The 17,529-nt window shown below is 33.1% G+C and overlaps 1 protein-coding gene across 7 annotated transcripts; it reads right to left on the bottom strand.

Moving 5' to 3' along the window:
* Window positions 1–1,853: 1,853 nt before the first annotated feature.
* On the bottom strand, window positions 1,854–8,649 carry LOC112020393 (BTB/POZ domain-containing protein NPY5). 7 transcript variants are annotated; one of them, XR_010624873.1, is made up of 7 exons: window positions 7,053–8,649; window positions 5,502–5,607; window positions 3,244–3,289; window positions 2,860–2,931; window positions 2,529–2,745; window positions 2,352–2,421; window positions 1,854–2,249 (listed from the first exon to the last, which is right to left on the bottom strand). XR_010624873.1 is itself a non-coding variant. In XM_065763158.1 (5 exons), exons 1-4 carry the CDS (start codon window positions 7,112–7,114, stop codon window positions 2,876–2,878), a joined length of 234 nt encoding a protein of 77 aa, XP_065619230.1. In that variant the 5' UTR covers window positions 7,115–8,649; the 3' UTR covers window positions 2,451–2,745; window positions 2,860–2,875. The 7 variants fall into 7 exon arrangements, 3 of the variants coding, with proteins under 3 accessions (XP_065619230.1, XP_065619229.1, XP_065619228.1); XR_002883787.2 differs by lacking the exons at window positions 1,854–2,249; window positions 2,352–2,421 and adding an exon at window positions 3,651–3,712 and having other exon boundaries at window positions 2,451–2,745; window positions 3,250–3,289; window positions 5,502–5,571; XR_010624874.1 differs by lacking the exons at window positions 1,854–2,249; window positions 2,352–2,421 and adding an exon at window positions 3,651–3,712 and having other exon boundaries at window positions 2,451–2,745; window positions 5,502–5,571.
* Window positions 8,650–17,529: the final 8,880 nt, after the last annotated feature.

Consider the following 17,529-nt stretch of genomic DNA (forward strand, 5'->3'; position numbering starts at 1 on the left):
AATTTTTTGGGTTTCTGCTTCAAGCTTAGAATTGAAGTGGTTGTGGGTAAAGGGGGTTGAAGGGGAAAAAAAATGGTGTGAGGCGGGTAAGCTAACAGGAATGCCTGACATGGTACTCAGGTATGGGTCTCACAAAAAGTAGAAAAAATTGAGTGATGAGAAGCTGAAAACAAAATCCAAATGGGTGGGTATAGGAAATTAAGATATTTTAAGTGATGAATGATAAGTGACAAATGTCAAAAATTAGGTGAAGAGTGATTAAAAAAAAAAAAATCCAAACAGGGTCTTAATTTCTAACAGCCTTTTTTTTTTTTTTTTTTTTTTTTTTACCAGTACAAATTAACACATGGTTTAGCCGGTCAAAAACGAATTCACTCTCACGTTTGACGACTACTTCGTCTTCCGCATCCACTATTCACTTAAAAAAATGAAAAAGAAAAAAAGAATGATCACCTCGTTGTTCCCATTTGGTTGATTCCACAACCAATTGATGTTCAAGTCCAACACCTCGAAGTATTTTAATGTGTTTGACGGTTCTTTCTTTTCATATTCTATACCGATTGTTCGTGTATGGTTTTTTTTTTTTTTTTTTTTTAAATACATCACGACGTTTTTATTAAGATTTTGTTTGACGGTTCATTGACTCATTCTACCAGTTAAAAAACAATGATGTGTTGTTACTTTTATTGGAGGGTGAAAATCAGAAAATGTAGTGGTTTAAGAAAAACTTAAGAAAAGTTCGCAAATTAAGTTATTCGTGTTGTAGATAATCTTAGTGGTCTCATAGTACTTCTATAGCAATCCAGAACAAAACGGCATGCAATATAGGAATAAAGTCTAAAGCTACATGTAGTTTATTTTCTATTAGTGACACTGTCAGTTAGAATGGAAATCCACCGTCAGTTATTTATTAGTAGTTTAGAAAGTTTGTTATGCTTAAATCTTGGCGGCATTTCTAGTAGTGTTTGTTAACTCGTGTTCAGAGTATAAAATAGGAATTGAATTTTAATACACGGTAATCTTATCTGAGTTTAATACAATTTCCATATATTGAAATCCCAGTATTTTCATGCTTTGCTTATCAAAAAAAATTCATGCTTTGAATTGAATTTTAAAATGAAATTTTTTCTTAGAATTTTAACTCTTACAAAAGGGTTCCATATCTATATACTTCCATTGTATTCAAAAATAAAATAAAAATAATCAAGTATGATGGTAATAATCCATACTTTCTCATTTTGATTACCACTTAATTACCACATGTGCTACGATGCAAGGACGAATAATCCATTAACAACAATTAAAAAAACGCTTCACCCATGTTTTGGACCAAAACTCTCACTTTAGACAATCAAAAGGAGAGCCCATTACACATGAAAAATTGAAAAATATAGCATCCTATTCCTATTTTTTAGGCTTGTTCCAAAAACAAAATAGTGTATCTTTCTTGGGGGCAACTTTAAACACATTCCCTAAAAAATATCTATTCTTAGTTCAATTAAATTGTTCTCTACTTCAACCAAAACTCTAAATTTCAAAACCCTAAAAAGCATAGTAATTTTTTTTTTTTTTCTCTATACAGTGATATGACAAGCCATTAACAAAAAGTATATACGGTAAAGATTGTGACGCTGTGTAGTCAAGTCAAATCATAGATACCCTATCCCTACTTTGGGAGAACATATTTTGTCATCTTTAATGAGATGACTCTAACAAAGGAGAAGTGACTATAAGAAATCTAATTTTTTTTTTGAAAATATATATATATATATATATATATTAGAGATGATAATAAAATATGTATAAAAATAAATAAATTATAATAATTTTTTTTTTGAAAATATATATATATATATATATATTAGAGATGATAATAAAATATGTATAAAAATAAATAAATTATAAATAGGATATACAGAAATTCTATTCCATATAGAAAAATATTATTAAATAAGAAATGTTTATAACTTAAGGTATGTTTGGGTGGAGTGACCAAAATAAAAGAAGATTGTCTTATCCTCCAAATTCCAAACCATTCAATTTTTCGATTTGAGCCTTTTGTTACTAGTGTAAAGTTTTACAGTTTCTCAAAACCCTAAACTGCATAACCGAATATCAAATCAACCATCATCAATTCAAAAAACTTACATAATTTGACAATGTAAGTACTAAACTGTAATCTTCCTATGCCAGTCATGTTTCTCAACATAGGAAAATCCTGATTTGGCCCCTTGACATCACTAATCCTCCTGTAAGAATGCAAACCATAAGCCAAAACCATTGATTAATATACAAAATCAAACTCACATCCTACATACTTCTGGATGGATACAGGAAGGTTTTTTACTCACAACTCAAGTAAATTATTCAGCAGAGATATTTGGTGGGATGGGTCCCTCGAGTCCACTCGCATGCATTTCTCTTCAAGAATTTAAATTTGAATGAGAATATACGCTGAATTTAGATTTATATACCATTAAGAACTCAAAGCACTTGAGATATTTTTTTGAAAAGAACAAGGATCTCACAATCTTGTCAATTGTTTCCAATTCCGTATGAAATCAGGTATAATTCCTCTGAAGTCATTATCATTTATCCTACCACATTGTGCAATAAAATGATTTTTGATCAGGAAAAGTTGATATTTATGCTTTAAGGGAAAGGCAAACAGGAAAACTTGCTAGGTTTCTCAGCCTAGCAAGACCCATAGGCAAATTCCCTGTCAAATTATTGGAGGAGAGCACCCTGCAATTACAACATTGAAGCAATGAACCACAGAAATCCTTCAGAAAAGTGTTAAAAGTGTGGAGAAAATTTAAGAATTATAGAACACCAATATGAAGAAATGAGGCATCTCACAAAGTCCGCAAGTTGGTCAAATCCCCAAGCTCAGGAGGAACAATGCCAGAGAATTGGTTTGCTTCAAGGCACCTGTTTGAAACGGGGAAAAAAAAACAAGATTAAAGAACGAAATATTGAGATGACTAAAAAAGCTTGATAGAAAAAACGTGATTAAACCCTCCACAAGGTCACTATGGAGTGCAGGGATATCAAATCTATTATACAACAGATAAAGGATGAAAGGTTCCACATGTTTTGATGTCATGACAATACATTAACAGGGAAACCAAAGCCTTTCTATTTCATTTCACAACTGTATCCCACTCACAAAGACTTCAATCACCATAAATGTCCATTGTACAAGATATACATGATTGAGTAAAACCAAAGTTCAAAACGTACACGTACATGAGAGTAGTAATATTTCCCAACTCCTTTGGAATTTCCCCTGACAAGCAATTCACAAAAACAGAGCTGCACATTACTTGCTGATTAATTTAAGATAAGAGAAAATAAATAAAAACTTTATCGATATAATTTTACAAAAGATCACATTGAGGTTAATTGTGTTCAAGCCTATTCCAATGGTATTGTTCTGTTGAGATAGTTGTACGCAAAATCACTACAATTAGAGGAAGACAGGCATAAATTGAAAAGCACTGGAAAAAAATGTCTATTCAAACCTTGTGAATTTCGCTAGAAATTAGTTCAGCAAAATATTACCATCAAATATGTAATTGAAGTATTTGAAAACAATCTTACAATATTACCATCAAACATGTAATTGAAGCATTTGAAAACAATCTTACATTTCTCAGAGATGAGGAAGTCTGACAAGTTGAGGTGGAAGCATGACAGGAAGACTATAACCCTTTAGCACTCAGTGCACATGAGAAATAAAATATTGAGTATTGGCAACTACTATCATAAAAAGCAAATCAACGATAACATGCTTAGAGATGTAAACAGCTTGCTTTTAAAAATAATGTTTACTGAACTACATTTACAATGTATGGTACACAACAAATTTTCACTTTCATGATAAAATTATTAGCAATAACAATATATAGATAAGTAACTTTTAGACTTTTATCCATCATGTGGAGACATTGACTCATGCATCAGATAGAAGAATTGCAGTAATAGTAATTAGTAATAAGATGAGGGAACTATACATCATTACAACATGACAGAAAGTGTTATTATTCTTATAATCACATATGATGCTGCTCTCAGAATTCCCTGGTGTCTCTGGTGTTACCCCAGCCATTTCAATTTGGCAAGAACTAGCGTTAAACCTCCAATACTTCACCCCTATCATACTAGTTATTTCTTTGAGTGCCTCAACATAGCATGTCAAATCAGTGTTTTACAACTGCACTTAATGTAAAACAATGGCAATTCAAATTCAATGCTCCCTATTTTGGCTACATGAACTTAGAAATTTACATTAAAAAGCACCACGCAAGTAAAATATTTATGTTCTCACTTGAGTAATGCCCTTTTTGCTGGCTAACTTTAGATTGGAAACACAGTGAGCTTAAACCTTGTCCCCATCAGTTCTAAATACCTAAGACTTGGAAGTGAAATAATAGGAACATACCATTCTACACTTAATGTTTAATTACCCATTTTGTTTCTAACTTTCTCTTTTTCTTTGTTCTTTAAGGAACACATCGGCTCATAATCAAATAGAAACTAGAACTCCCAAATTATCACAAATTTAAGGCTGCTCCAATCAAAACATTAGAAACTATCCTTTTTGCTTTAATAATCATTAGAACACACTTATAATGATCAATTTAGTTCACATGAATCCTCAACCCACCAATCCTCAGGCACCAGACGATTTCTAACGCCATTCCAGTTTGGATCATTCCCATTTTCCTCCAGAAGCTTCTTTCGCTTATAGGTATAGGACCAGTCAACCTTGGAAACATCAACACAGGCCTTGGATTATTATGAGTGCAATTGAATTGATTGAGCCATGTTTGCCCTAGTCTGCTCAGTTTTATCATTGAAGTTGTAAATTAGAGACCAAAGTGGCTAAGTTCTAAAATTATAAGTTATAGGTAATCCCACCAATGCCTCTAACAAACCTTTTGATTCTATGCCTTGATAACCATGCCTATAATTCCTTTCTAGCCCAATTTGATTATTATAATTAAATTATCAGGCAATTATCAACTAAGTGGATTCTAATACTATTTTAATAATCTTTATCCAGTAATAGATTAGATATATAGAATTTTCATTAAACAAACCAATTTATCACACTTAAAATTTAAGCCTTGCTCCACAACCATGTGAGAACTCTGAGTTAGCTTAGATCATTGTCACTCTGTATGTTGAATTAATTTAGAAGCTTTTATATATAAGTAACTAAGCTTGTACTTTTTCCAGAGAAGGAAAGGGAAGTGGAATCAAAATTTAAAAATAGAAACAATTGTAGCAGATTCTTATATAAGGATCAACCAGTGCAAATAGATTACTCATGCTGCATAAGTAGCTAATGTCCCTTCTATGAATCAAAAATTCCCCAATTCAAGGATGGTGATACAGGAGTTAGAGCAAGAAATTAAAATTTTAAAAAATAAAAACAAAAACATTGAAAAGAATTATTATTACATACTAAATTACTCAGCCAAAGAATATTGTACCTTATGAAGATAAAATTTTACATCCCCTACAATAAGACTGATGTCCATTGCCAGCTCACTTGCCACATACCTGCACATGGTTATGCTCCTCGTAATGAGCTGAGAACTATAAAGACACATACAAAAAAACCTTAAGCATGAACAAAGGCATTCCTAAAGGATGAACAATATCTGAACTCATCAACAGGCCTTCCAACACTATCTTTATATGTTACCTAGATGGGAAAGTTCACTAATAAGCAAGGCATAACAATTCATTCAAACGTTTTTGCATTTCCATGTAAATTCTCGGAAGCATTAAACTAATACAAGGAATCCACTTCACCAGAGAAAACATTCCAAAACAGACCCAATACTGAGATGGTGCAAGACCTTAGTCATAAAGTTATTGGAATTCAGAGTAAAACTACAAATATTGCCAAAAAGCGATATTGCTAGACCAAAGTAGTTTCAAATCCACCAAGTTCAAGTTATCTTTATGAAAGCTAAATTAAAGTAGCTACTTGAACCTCATAGTTACCATCTGTTGTCTATTAAAAGAATATGAGGGTTTACAATCACAAGGGTCACAATTTCCCCACAACATTTCTGAGATGGGAAAAACTTCAATCATACTATCTTAGCTCATGTTGGATTACTGTTCCTAATATATGTGTGTGTGTGTGTGTGTGTGTGATACAAATTTGCGAATAATTATTTTGAGGATCAGATCCATACTCCTGAACTTTTTGGTAGATTGATAAACCCAAAGTTCCAAATATATATATTTGGTGAATTGTTACTCAAAATTTTTTTTTTTTTTGCTGAATTACTCAAAAACTACTTATTCATTCGATTAATAAGAGCATCCCATCACATTCAATTGTCTATAATGCCAGCAAACAATCCAAACTGTGAAGTCATGATCTTCTGAAGAAAATTTAGCACAACTATAGAAATTTAGAAATTTAAAAAAGCAGCGAATTTTCTATTGTCCTAATGTAGTTAGAAGTTAGAACTAAGAAAATAGAGAACCATTCTTCAAACCTCAAAATGCCAAAGAGATATATATCATCAAAATTCAATGCCAATATCAAAAGAACAGGAAATGAGTACAAATGTGGGCCATAAAATGGGAAAGTTCAAAAAGAACGACAATAAACTAACAGGAACTTTCAAACCCAACAACATTTAAATAAGCCCTAATTTCAATTAGGCAACGAAGTTATTAGCAGTCCCCAATGGGAGAAAGATATAAACCTCAAACAACTATTTACCTGGGCAGAGTATATCTACTGTCTACATAGTATCAGAGAATATAACTCAAAACCATCAAACTGCAACAGTATGCACTAAGCGGCAAATCTACCAAAGAATAATGGTAAATCTAATACAAAAGAGATCATCATAAAGAGAAATTTTAATGGAGAGAGACAATTGAAAGAGCCAAAAATCATCTATAACAGGCTTATGCAAGACAAACTGAGATGCATCAAACATAAGATAGCAGCATTAGCAATTCCTAATTCATGTTTCAAAAGAAAAGTAATATAGCACCAAAAAATCTCTCACCTGACATTGTTCCCATCAGTCTGAAAGGAATCTGGCTTTGATCCAAGTTTCATAAACTTCATCTTTGAAAGCAAAAGAAGATCAACTTGCTTCAGCCCCTCTTATACCTTTCTTCAACACTCAACTGCAGTACTAAATGCCTAAATCAGATACCTCATAGTCACCACCACACATCCTAACAAGTGAACAAAAATAAAAACAACCCCAATCGAGAAAAAGTCCCAGAAATAGACAAGAATACTCCCAGGGTGTGGGGACCAGATTTGTTAATGCAACCCAACCCAAGAAAGTTTCCTGGTCTCCAAAGATGGATATCAAAGAGGGGTGAGGATATATGCTTGTGGGGGTATGAGTATGACTATGAGAGTGAAGAATCTTTGACAACAACCAAGGCAAAAGAAAGAAGTGAGTCTGAGTAAGAGAGAGAAAGAGATAAAGGCAAACACAAGATGGGGTTTGTAAACAAAAGGTTATCTTCAATGCCAAGATAGCCAAATAAGTGGCTGTTTCCTTGGTCGGCAGCAAAGCCCAAGGAGCCCAGGCTCACCCAGTTAGCCAAGGGGACATAACCAATAGGCTATTAACACTAAAATATTTTTCAAATCAGTAACACCCACAAGCACAAATCTAACTCCACCTCACTCTTTCTCTATATATTTATATATTTTTTTCCCTGCACTTGCTGATCACTTTGTTACATTTGTTTTCCTTTTTTCTTAAGGATTCATACCACTAGACCCTTTTGTGAGCTTCAAGTTCCCAACACAACAATATACAAATCAACTTTTGTTTATGAAGGAAAAAAAAAAAAAAAAAGCATCTCGGTATCAAGTTGAAGAAACCACCAAAACGGTAGACAACAAGCATCTCTCTTTATTTTTGCACAGAATGGGAATAAATATGTAAGGAGAGTGAGAGATCAGAGAAAAAATAAAAAATAAAAAGAAAGTTGATTATTGTAATGAACAACTAAACATTAACTACCAACAACAAAATCACCTACAAAATTTAACTGAAAAATCTGAGGAATGCATCAGAATATATCACAGAAAATCTAGTAAAATATTGAAGCTGAAGATCATGTTTATGTTGTCAATAATAATAAGACTCTAAAACCCCACAATGAAGAAACCCAAATATCAAGATGGAAACACAAAGACAAAGCCCCAAAAGCCACTCTCCGTGTAAACCCCAACAAAACCCAATACCCATACATCAAAACCACAAAGCTGTATGTATTGGAAAAATATTGTTGTTGTTCATGCCACAAATTTCAGAGGAGAAACATGGAAAACAAATGAAAAATCTTTTAATACATCAGGAACAAGAAAATTAATTCAAGTCCGTATACATTTGAAAGGATATTCCCCACCAATTAGAATAAAAAAACCAAGAAAGGCATTCAAAATTATACAAAATTCAAAAGACTAGTTAATAAAAATCAATAATATTCAAGAACCAGGAAATTCCAAAAAGCAAGAGACCAAACAAAATCCAAAAATAAGTTTTTCATTACAAACAAAAACCAAATCACCAGGAACTTGCAAACAAATCAGAATCCAAAAAAAGAAAAACCCATAAGTCAAAACCATATGAAAGCACAAAAAAAAAAAAAAAAAAAAAAAAAAAAAAAAAAAAAAATGAAATGGTTTTTTTTTTTTTTTTTTTAATATCAGTTTTTTTTTTAATTTTCTTTTAATTCGGAAATTTATTATAAAAAAATAAAAAATTAAAAAAACCAAAACGACATCGTTTTTACTTAATTAACGGCAAAATATAATTGAGGTTTAATAGAGTATCAAATTAATAATAATTAAAAATTAAAAGACTGAGATGACAAAACTAAAAATTAGAAATCTGAAATGAAAAAAACTAAAAGGTAGAAGGTTAGTTTTATATTTTTATCTAAATATATTATAAACATATGTACATCAAACACAGAGAGTGAGTGAGCGAGAGAGAGCACCACGTACTACTTATACAGGTTTCTTTGCCATGTTTCAAAAGCAGTGGAAATGGAGTTTGTTGGCTTTGTCTGTCGTTTACTTTCTAAAGTCTAAAACATGAATTTTTTTTCTAAATAACAATAAATATTAAAATATTTAGTTAGTTGTCACGTTGCAAAAGAAAATTGAAAACTAGCATCTCGAGTGTTTAAAACTCGAGTTCCAAGATAAAAATCAAGTTTTTAAGGCTTGATTTGTAAAAAAAATCCAAGTAAAAATCGAGTTTTAAAAACTCGAGTTCGGAAAACGCCGCTATAGAGCTTAAAAACGTCACTATAGGGCTTAAAAATGGAGTTATTAAAAAATTTAGCAGGAAAACGCCGCTATAAGGCTTTAAAACGTCAGTATAGGGCATAAAAACGCCACTATAGGGCTTCCTGAACCTGGTATTGAACACTTACGAAAAAATTTTGCAGGAAAACGCCGCTATAAGGATTTAAAACGTCACTATAGGGCTTAAAAACGCCACTATAGGGGCGATAAAACGAAAAATTTTTTTGCATGGAACTCGAGTTTCTAAAACTCGAGATTTATGTAAATAGATCTCGATTTTTTAAAACTCGAGATGTCTACTTTCCCTTATTGTTTCAAGTGTTGCCTAACTAACTATATACAAACCATTTCCAAAGCTATTCTGCACATTCCCCCCTAAAACATAAATCGATCAACGCATATCAGCTGGTTAAGAAGGAATCTGGTGTAATCGGGTGCATGGGGTGGATCCCATTTTTTGAGATCTGCAAAACAATACTTGGATTACTATTCCTTAATTTTTACTCTTAAGATTTAACAATTTTTTTTTCATGGGATGAAAGTTTATTTTAAGTACAACCACGTGGCTAATTTTTTAAAGAGAGAATCTAAGTAGCAACACATAAGTATTGTACCATAGTTTTGTCCCCTCATCTTATATGAGATGAGTTACTTATGCCTAGTTGATAAAAATATTGGCAAGATTTATGTATAGTACTTAGGTGTTGTTCTTTAGATTCAGCCATGTGGATTTTTTTCTAATAGAATAGAAGTATATTTTTTAGTTAAATAGCTACATTGTTGAATCTTAAGAGAGAAACCTAAGAAATAGCACCTAAGGTATTGCACCTAAATTTTGTCCTAAAGATATCAGTTAAGTTATAAAAGTGTTATGTAATTGCTTATAGAATCTATCTTAAAATTTTGATTAAATTCATATACATGATTGCATCAAATTTAATTATCCTTAAAATAGATAGCGTGATTTATACCTTAGGAAAAATGCTATGAACATGATTTATTGGAAAAGTTATATAAAAATCTCGAAAGTTTATACTTTATATCCTATTTCAAATTAAGTGTTAGGTGTTTAATTTTGTCAGTTAGAATCTTAGAATTATGAAACTGTTTCAATTTGAAGCTCATCTTCATTTGTGTTATTCATTTTTATTATTTTAGATAGTTACCAAGTAGAGATAAATAAGAAATTATTGACAAAATTTGTATTCCACATAATTAATCTTGATTTTCTAGTAGTCTCTTTCTGAATATAAGTGAAGCTTTCTCTCTCTAATTGGATCTATATTTCTCTACCCTCTTTGTCCATTAATGACCAAATTGATTTGTGAACAAGATGTAGGTGAAACTTTATAATATGAATAATTTTCCGCTTTTCTCTATTCTATTTCTACCCAAAATAACAAAATTAAAAATAAAATAAAAAAGTTTCAAATAAAAATAATTTCACAAATTTGACCTTATTTGACAAAATTAAGAACTCGATACATAATTTGAAACCATGTATAAATCTGAGGCCTATTATGTAATTTTCCTTGTTTTCCATAATTTGTTATTAATATAATAGCATATTTATATAGCTAACACTAGCACCATTATGATTATCCAATGATTATAAGTTCATAAAACGTTATTCATTATTGTGGCCAAAGAGTTTTGTAGTTTAACAAGCATCACTTCATAACTGCATTTCTTAACATCATAGACCATATATATTCATTTTGGGATGTACAAAGATATGGTGCTGTGTTTTTTACTAGAATCACATATTGCAACTCTTGAGCAAATAAAACACAGACTCTACAAATCCTTAATCTCAAAACTACTTTTGATAGCAAATTATTGGCTCAATCACCACCATCCTTGCCATTCCACAATTCTGCTATCTTACTTGTTAAGAATATAAAGAGAGAGAAACTGAGAAGTCTGTATATTAACGTATATTCTTTGTGTAACACTAGGTCCAAGTCCAGTAAGTTAGAGTGACATATATACTAACAAAGCTACCCTTGACCCCCCAATCCAGCCAATTTACCACAACTCAAACCATATATATCCCCATAACTATCCGTCCCATACACTAGCTGATGAGACACCCTTTATCCTCTCTATTTGCTACTTCAAAACCATAATCCAGGATCTTCAAAATCTTTCCCTCCCATCACCTTAACATTCTGAGCACCTGACTTCTTTTCACCAAAACAACTCAACCACATTGTAACTGTTACTAGAGTTTATCTCAATCTTTCCTGAGGGCATAACCTGTCAAGAATGGAGGATTTGAAAAAGATTTTTAGTCTGAACATTGAAAGGGAAAAAAAATTAGGATAAGACCCTTCCACAGCAAAAATTATCTTATGTAGAAACCACTAAGGCATGACTCTTATTCTTCCTTGCTTTGATTTGAATTGATATGATTTAGTGTTTTGAATTTTGATTCCCATCACAGCTAGGTCCTCTTTGGTATCATTTTTAGATAAATCATACTTTTAAGGTACGAGATGAGAAATTTTGGATTTTAAAAAAGTTTGTTTATGTAATAATTGTCAATGTCAAATTACTTTGATAATATTTGTAATTGTCACTTTCGAATATACATTAATGTCAAATAAGAATGAATGTTTTCTTTACCTCACCTTTTGAGTTCTTGAAAAAAAAAAGAGATTATTTTTCATCTTGATAACAAAGAAATTGTTTTAACTATAATGTGTATTTATGTATAAATTTTAAGAAAGGATCTAAATGCTTTTAGGGCATTTATCAATAAATCATTTTAAGAAAAAACTTTAATACCACTTTTATGAAAAAATATATAAAATATTGTCAAAATTGTTTTCTCTATAAAAATTTCTTAGAAGTATTTCTTAAATGAATGCTCATGTGTCCTGCTGTTAATAAAATCCATACAAAAATCATATTGTTTATTTATCATTCACCCTTTGTAGTGGTAACTAACTTGCAATACACTTCACTTGGAGAACCTTTTGCTTCTCCAATCAAAACAGCATGCGAGAATAATAATGTGGGTTGGAAGTTGGAACGTGCACTAGTCTTAAAGTGGGGATTTTTAGCGTAGACTTTTATGATCTTCTCTAAAATCATACTCTCTGGGGGCAATTAGTTGTGCTTTTCCTATATATATATATGATCCGGTTAATATGTGCTTAGGGTACACATTAAGTCATCTATTTTTTGAAACATTTTCTCGAAAATTGAAAAAACTACTAATACTTTTTCAATTCTCAAGAATTTTTTTTTTAAAAATAATTAATTATTGTGTGTCCTTAGAATACTCATTAACAAAATCCTATATATATATATATATATATATATAATATATTGTTCCACGGGAGAGAGAGTGATGCTGGGGAGAAAATTGATGTCCATGCAAAAAGTGATTTGTGTGTTCGATTGTACCTTGTGTACTTTTTAAGTAGTGTGTAATTATTATCGCTCTAAATTATAATGCTTTCAACTAGTGATATATAGTCATTCTTTAGCATGGGGCTAAGGCCCCTCTCAATTTTGTTTGTGTCCTCCTCAACAATATTGTTGCCTCTCTTAAAGGCTATAAAAAAATTTATGGATCTAAAATCTAGTGGCGGAACTAGAAGATCTTCTTGGAGGGGGAGGGGGGTGTACTTATAGACACATACCTTCAAGCTTTAAAAAAAAAAAATCATATATATGTAGAATAATTTTAGACTTCTTTTACATTTCATGTATTGATTAGAATTTTCATTTGTTGAAAAGAATATTATAAGTGTGGTTGTGTGTCTATATATTTAATTCTCAAATCTCATGATCATGTACTTTACCTTTTTAACATTTTGGTTACAGTATATTGCATCAAGATTGTGAGCAAATCAATTAAAAATTGTACACACATGATCAAAATAATTGAAAACTAAATGGTATATTAAGAAAGAAATCATAGTTTGAGAGATATTTTTACATTTTATACACACACCATATATATATATATATATATATATATGCTTGACATATTTTTGGGAGGATTATAACTTACACTAAAGTTTAAACTTCAAAAAAAATGAAAAAAATTGAGAGGTCAAGTAGTATTTTTTGTTAGGCTATATTTGTAAGTATATTATATGGTATGGGGAACTAAAAAGTATTTAAAAGTTTGGGGGGTCACCGGGTCTACATTTGGCCCCACCACTGCTAAAATCCAAAAAATTAGCATGCTCAAAAAAATTAACTCAACAACAAAATCGTCAATAGCAATTTCACTAGAGAATGGCTATGATTTGTGAGGAAAATTCTATGCCTCTGTTTACGTAGTGTTGAAGAGAGTACTCTGAATTCTAATATGATTTTTGCGTAGAGGGAGAGAGGGAGAGAGAGTGAAAAAGAGATTTGAGAGGAAGAGTCTGCAGAAAGAAAACTATAAGCAATGGGAATGATAAAGATGAAAGTTAAATCTATGGATGATTATGTGGTGCTGATGGTTTAAACATTAGGTGAATAAATTGACATTTTTCAAATCACGGATAGGCAATGTGAATTTGAGTCAAACTACAAGTAGGTTTATTGTAATTACCTCTTTATTTTAAATGTCAATGAAAATTATTAATTATTATTATTATAATTATTATTGTTATTATTATTATTATTATTAGTAGTAGTACAGTACATTAGTATGAACTTTAAAATCAGAATACTACCCACTTGATAGTGAGAACTAGAAAATTAGAATACTACCCACTTGTACTTACTCTTCTAGGTTCTACTAGTCAGCATTTTTTGTTATCAATGTCATCAAAACTAACTTTGCAACAAAATGGAAGAAGAGTTTTTGACAGACACTTTTTATTTTTTTGAAAGGAAAACAATTTCATTAAACCAGAAAAGGATTACAACAAAGAGCCACCAACATGAAGCATAGAGAAAGGCTCTAAATCCGATACAATTAGGTGAGATACAAAAGGTGGGGTAACACCTTTCCAAACTTAAGTACAATGATTAATCTTGACGAAGTGAGCAACCTTGTTGTAGTCCCTTTTCAAGTAAGCGAAAGAGCAACAAGAGAAAAAAGTTTTGGCTCGCAAAATACCTTCCACCGAATGCCCAGCTTCACCTCCAGTATTGCCTTGGTTAATAGCATGGATAGCCAAGAGAGCATCAAATTCCAACATGACTTGAGGGAATTCCATTTCCTGCGCCAATAACATGCCTTGCTCAATAGCATAAAGTTCCGTCCACTCAGCAGGGAATTGTGAAGGCAATGACTTACTGAGAGCTGCTATAACCATGCCAGACACGTCTCTAGTGACCACCCCAACCCTTGAACTCACTCCCAAATCAAGGGAACACGCCCCATCCACATTTACTGTAAATACTCCTGGAGGAGGAACAGACCAGCCCATAGGGTTGGATTGCTTAGGGGAGAAATCCATCTTAATGGCACCATGGAAGTCATCAACTAATCTTTGAGCCATCTCCCAAGTTTGAAGGGGCGAAAGACAACCTTCATCGTGAACTTAGGTTCTTATTGTGCTAAATTGCCCAGGAAATGGCAAAGAAAAACAGCAAGTGCTACGGTCAAGAATTTACTAGAAAATGGAAGGCAAGGTCCTTGAATTCACAGGTTTCCAACAGCAAACCAAGTGGACAGTCTTGCCAGATGGCATAGTCACAAGTGATTAAACTATGCGTTAAGCATTCAACATCCTTATCACATACTGGACAAGAGAAGTTGGTGCATAGACCCCTCAAGTGCATATTGACCAAAGTTGGTAGGCCATTTAAACAAGCTCTCCAAGTAAATATTTTGACTTTTTCTAGGAGCTCAAGCTTCCAAAGATTCTTCCAAAGTGGTGAAAAATGGTTACCCGAAGAGCACTCCACAACCTCAGACGATTCTAAGAGATTGACAACAACAAAATAAGCACTTTTAACAGAAAATTCTCCTTTTTTATTCCCAATCCAAATGATTTTGTCTTCGGGCAAATTGAAGCTCAAGGGAATTTTAAGAATAGCATCTGCTTCGAACGGTAAGAAGAGAGCTCTAATAAAATTGACTTTCCACCACCTGGTGTCCGGGTCAATGAGAAAGGAGACCATGGGGTGGTCATCAGTGAACCGAGGAGGGGTAATGACTTTGAAGGTCAAAGGGGTTGGAAGCCACTTATCATCCTAGATATGAATCCTTCGACCATTTCTAACTTTCCAGCGTGTGCCTCTTCTAAAGACCTCAAGACTGTTATGAATACTCCTCCAAGTGTAGGAGGGGTTGCTACCTAAGCTAGCATTAAGCACATCACAATAGGGAAAGTATTTTGCCTTGAGAATGCGGGCTGCCAACAAACTTGGATTTGTGAGAATTCTCCAAGCTTGCTTAGCTAGAAGGGCAAGATTGAAGGCTTGCAAATTTCAGAACCCCAAACCCCCAAGAGATTTTGGCTTACACATCTTCCTCCAACTAATCCAAGCGATTCTCGACTCTTAGTTTTTTTGCCCCCAACAAAAATTCTTCATCATTCTTTCAAGCTCATCACAAAGGCTTTTTGGAAGTTGGAAGCAACTCATGGTGTAGGTGGGGATGGCTTGGGCCACCGCCTTGATGAGAATTTCCTTACCACCCGAAGAGAGCAATTTCTCTTTCCAACCCGCCAACTTCAAACACACCCTTTCTTTGATCTCCACAAAGATATGCTTCTTGGATCTGCCAATGATGGAAGGGTAAGATATTTATTGTGCCTCGAGTCTTGCATGGGCCCCAAAATGTCAAAGATTGCCTCCTTTAGCTTTAGAGAAGTATTTGGGCTAAAATAAATTGAAGACTTATCTGAATTGACCTTTTACCCAGAAGCTGCCTCATATTTCTCAAGGATCTCCTTAAGCTTCCTACATTCTTCACTATTGGCTTTACAAAAGAGGAGGCTGTCATTGGCAAAGAAAAGATGAGTGATCTTTAGGCACCCCCTACATAACGATATGTCGTTCAATAGCTAATTTCTTGCTGCTTCATGGAGGAGGATTGAGAGATCTTCAACACAGAGAAGAAAAAGGTAGAGGAAGAGGGGGTCCCCTTACCTAAGACCTCTAGAGGGAACAATATTTCCAAAGGTATCACCATTGATAATGACAGAATATGAGACAGAGGAGATACATCTCATAACCAAGTTAATCTACCCCTCATTGAACCCCATATTTTTCATGACCCCTTCAATAATGCCCCACTCAACCCTATCAAAGGCTTTGCTCATATCAAGCTTTGTTGTTATAAAGCAGTCATTCCCCTCTCTTTTATGCTTTAGGTAGTGCATTAACTCATAAGCTATAAGAACATTATCCATAATGAGCCTATCTGTAGTGAACGCACTCTGATTTTCTCTGATAATAAGAGGAAGAAACATTTTAAGATGATTAGCTAAAGTTTTAGAAATGAGCTTGTAAATCACATTACATAGGCTGATAGGCCTAAAGTCAGTCATTCTTTTGGGGCTGTTTGTTTTAGGGATGAGGGCAATATTGGTTTTGTTGATAACATCTAATGACATGCCAGAATTAAGAACATTTAGAACCATGTTCGAGACATTAACACCAACAATATCCCAATATTTTTGAAAGAAGATAGCAGACATACCATCAGACCCTAGAGATTTTGTAGAGTGGATTTGTTTGAGAGCAGTCACAACTTCCTCCCTAGTAAAGTTCTTAGACAACTTGATGTTCATTTCATCAGTTACTATAGTGGGAATTGCTGCTGTAACCTCTTCATTTAGACTTGGATTAGGGGTGGAGTAGATGTCTTCAAAGTAAGAGGCTGCAGCATTGGCAATACTATCCTTATCTTCACACTACCGCCCATACTTATCCTAAATTCCAGTAATCATGTTTTGCTTCCTTCTTTCAGACGCTTAGGCATGAAAAAATTTTGTGTTTCTGTCACCCTCTTTAAGCCAGTGGACCTTGGAACATTGCCCCCAGTAAATTTTTTCATCATCCAAAAGCCTATTCATCTCTTTCCTAACCTTGTTAATCTCCACCCCAAGAGATCCCTCTTTGTCTTGCTCAGTCATGCTAGAGAGCATTTTCCTCTTTTCCTCTTGGGTCTTTTGATAACTAGGGGATTAGAGATGAAAAAAGCGCAGTGGTTCGAAGTAGAGTCAACCAGGTGATGGACTGTGACTTCGCCAAATTTCTCATTCCAATCACACGTGGCTAAAGCTCTA

The sequence above is a fragment of the Quercus suber genome, unplaced genomic scaffold (assembly GCF_002906115.3).
Source record: "Quercus suber isolate HL8 unplaced genomic scaffold, Cork oak 2.0 scaffold_494, whole genome shotgun sequence".
Classification (NCBI taxonomy): Eukaryota; Viridiplantae; Streptophyta; class Magnoliopsida; order Fagales; family Fagaceae; genus Quercus; species Quercus suber.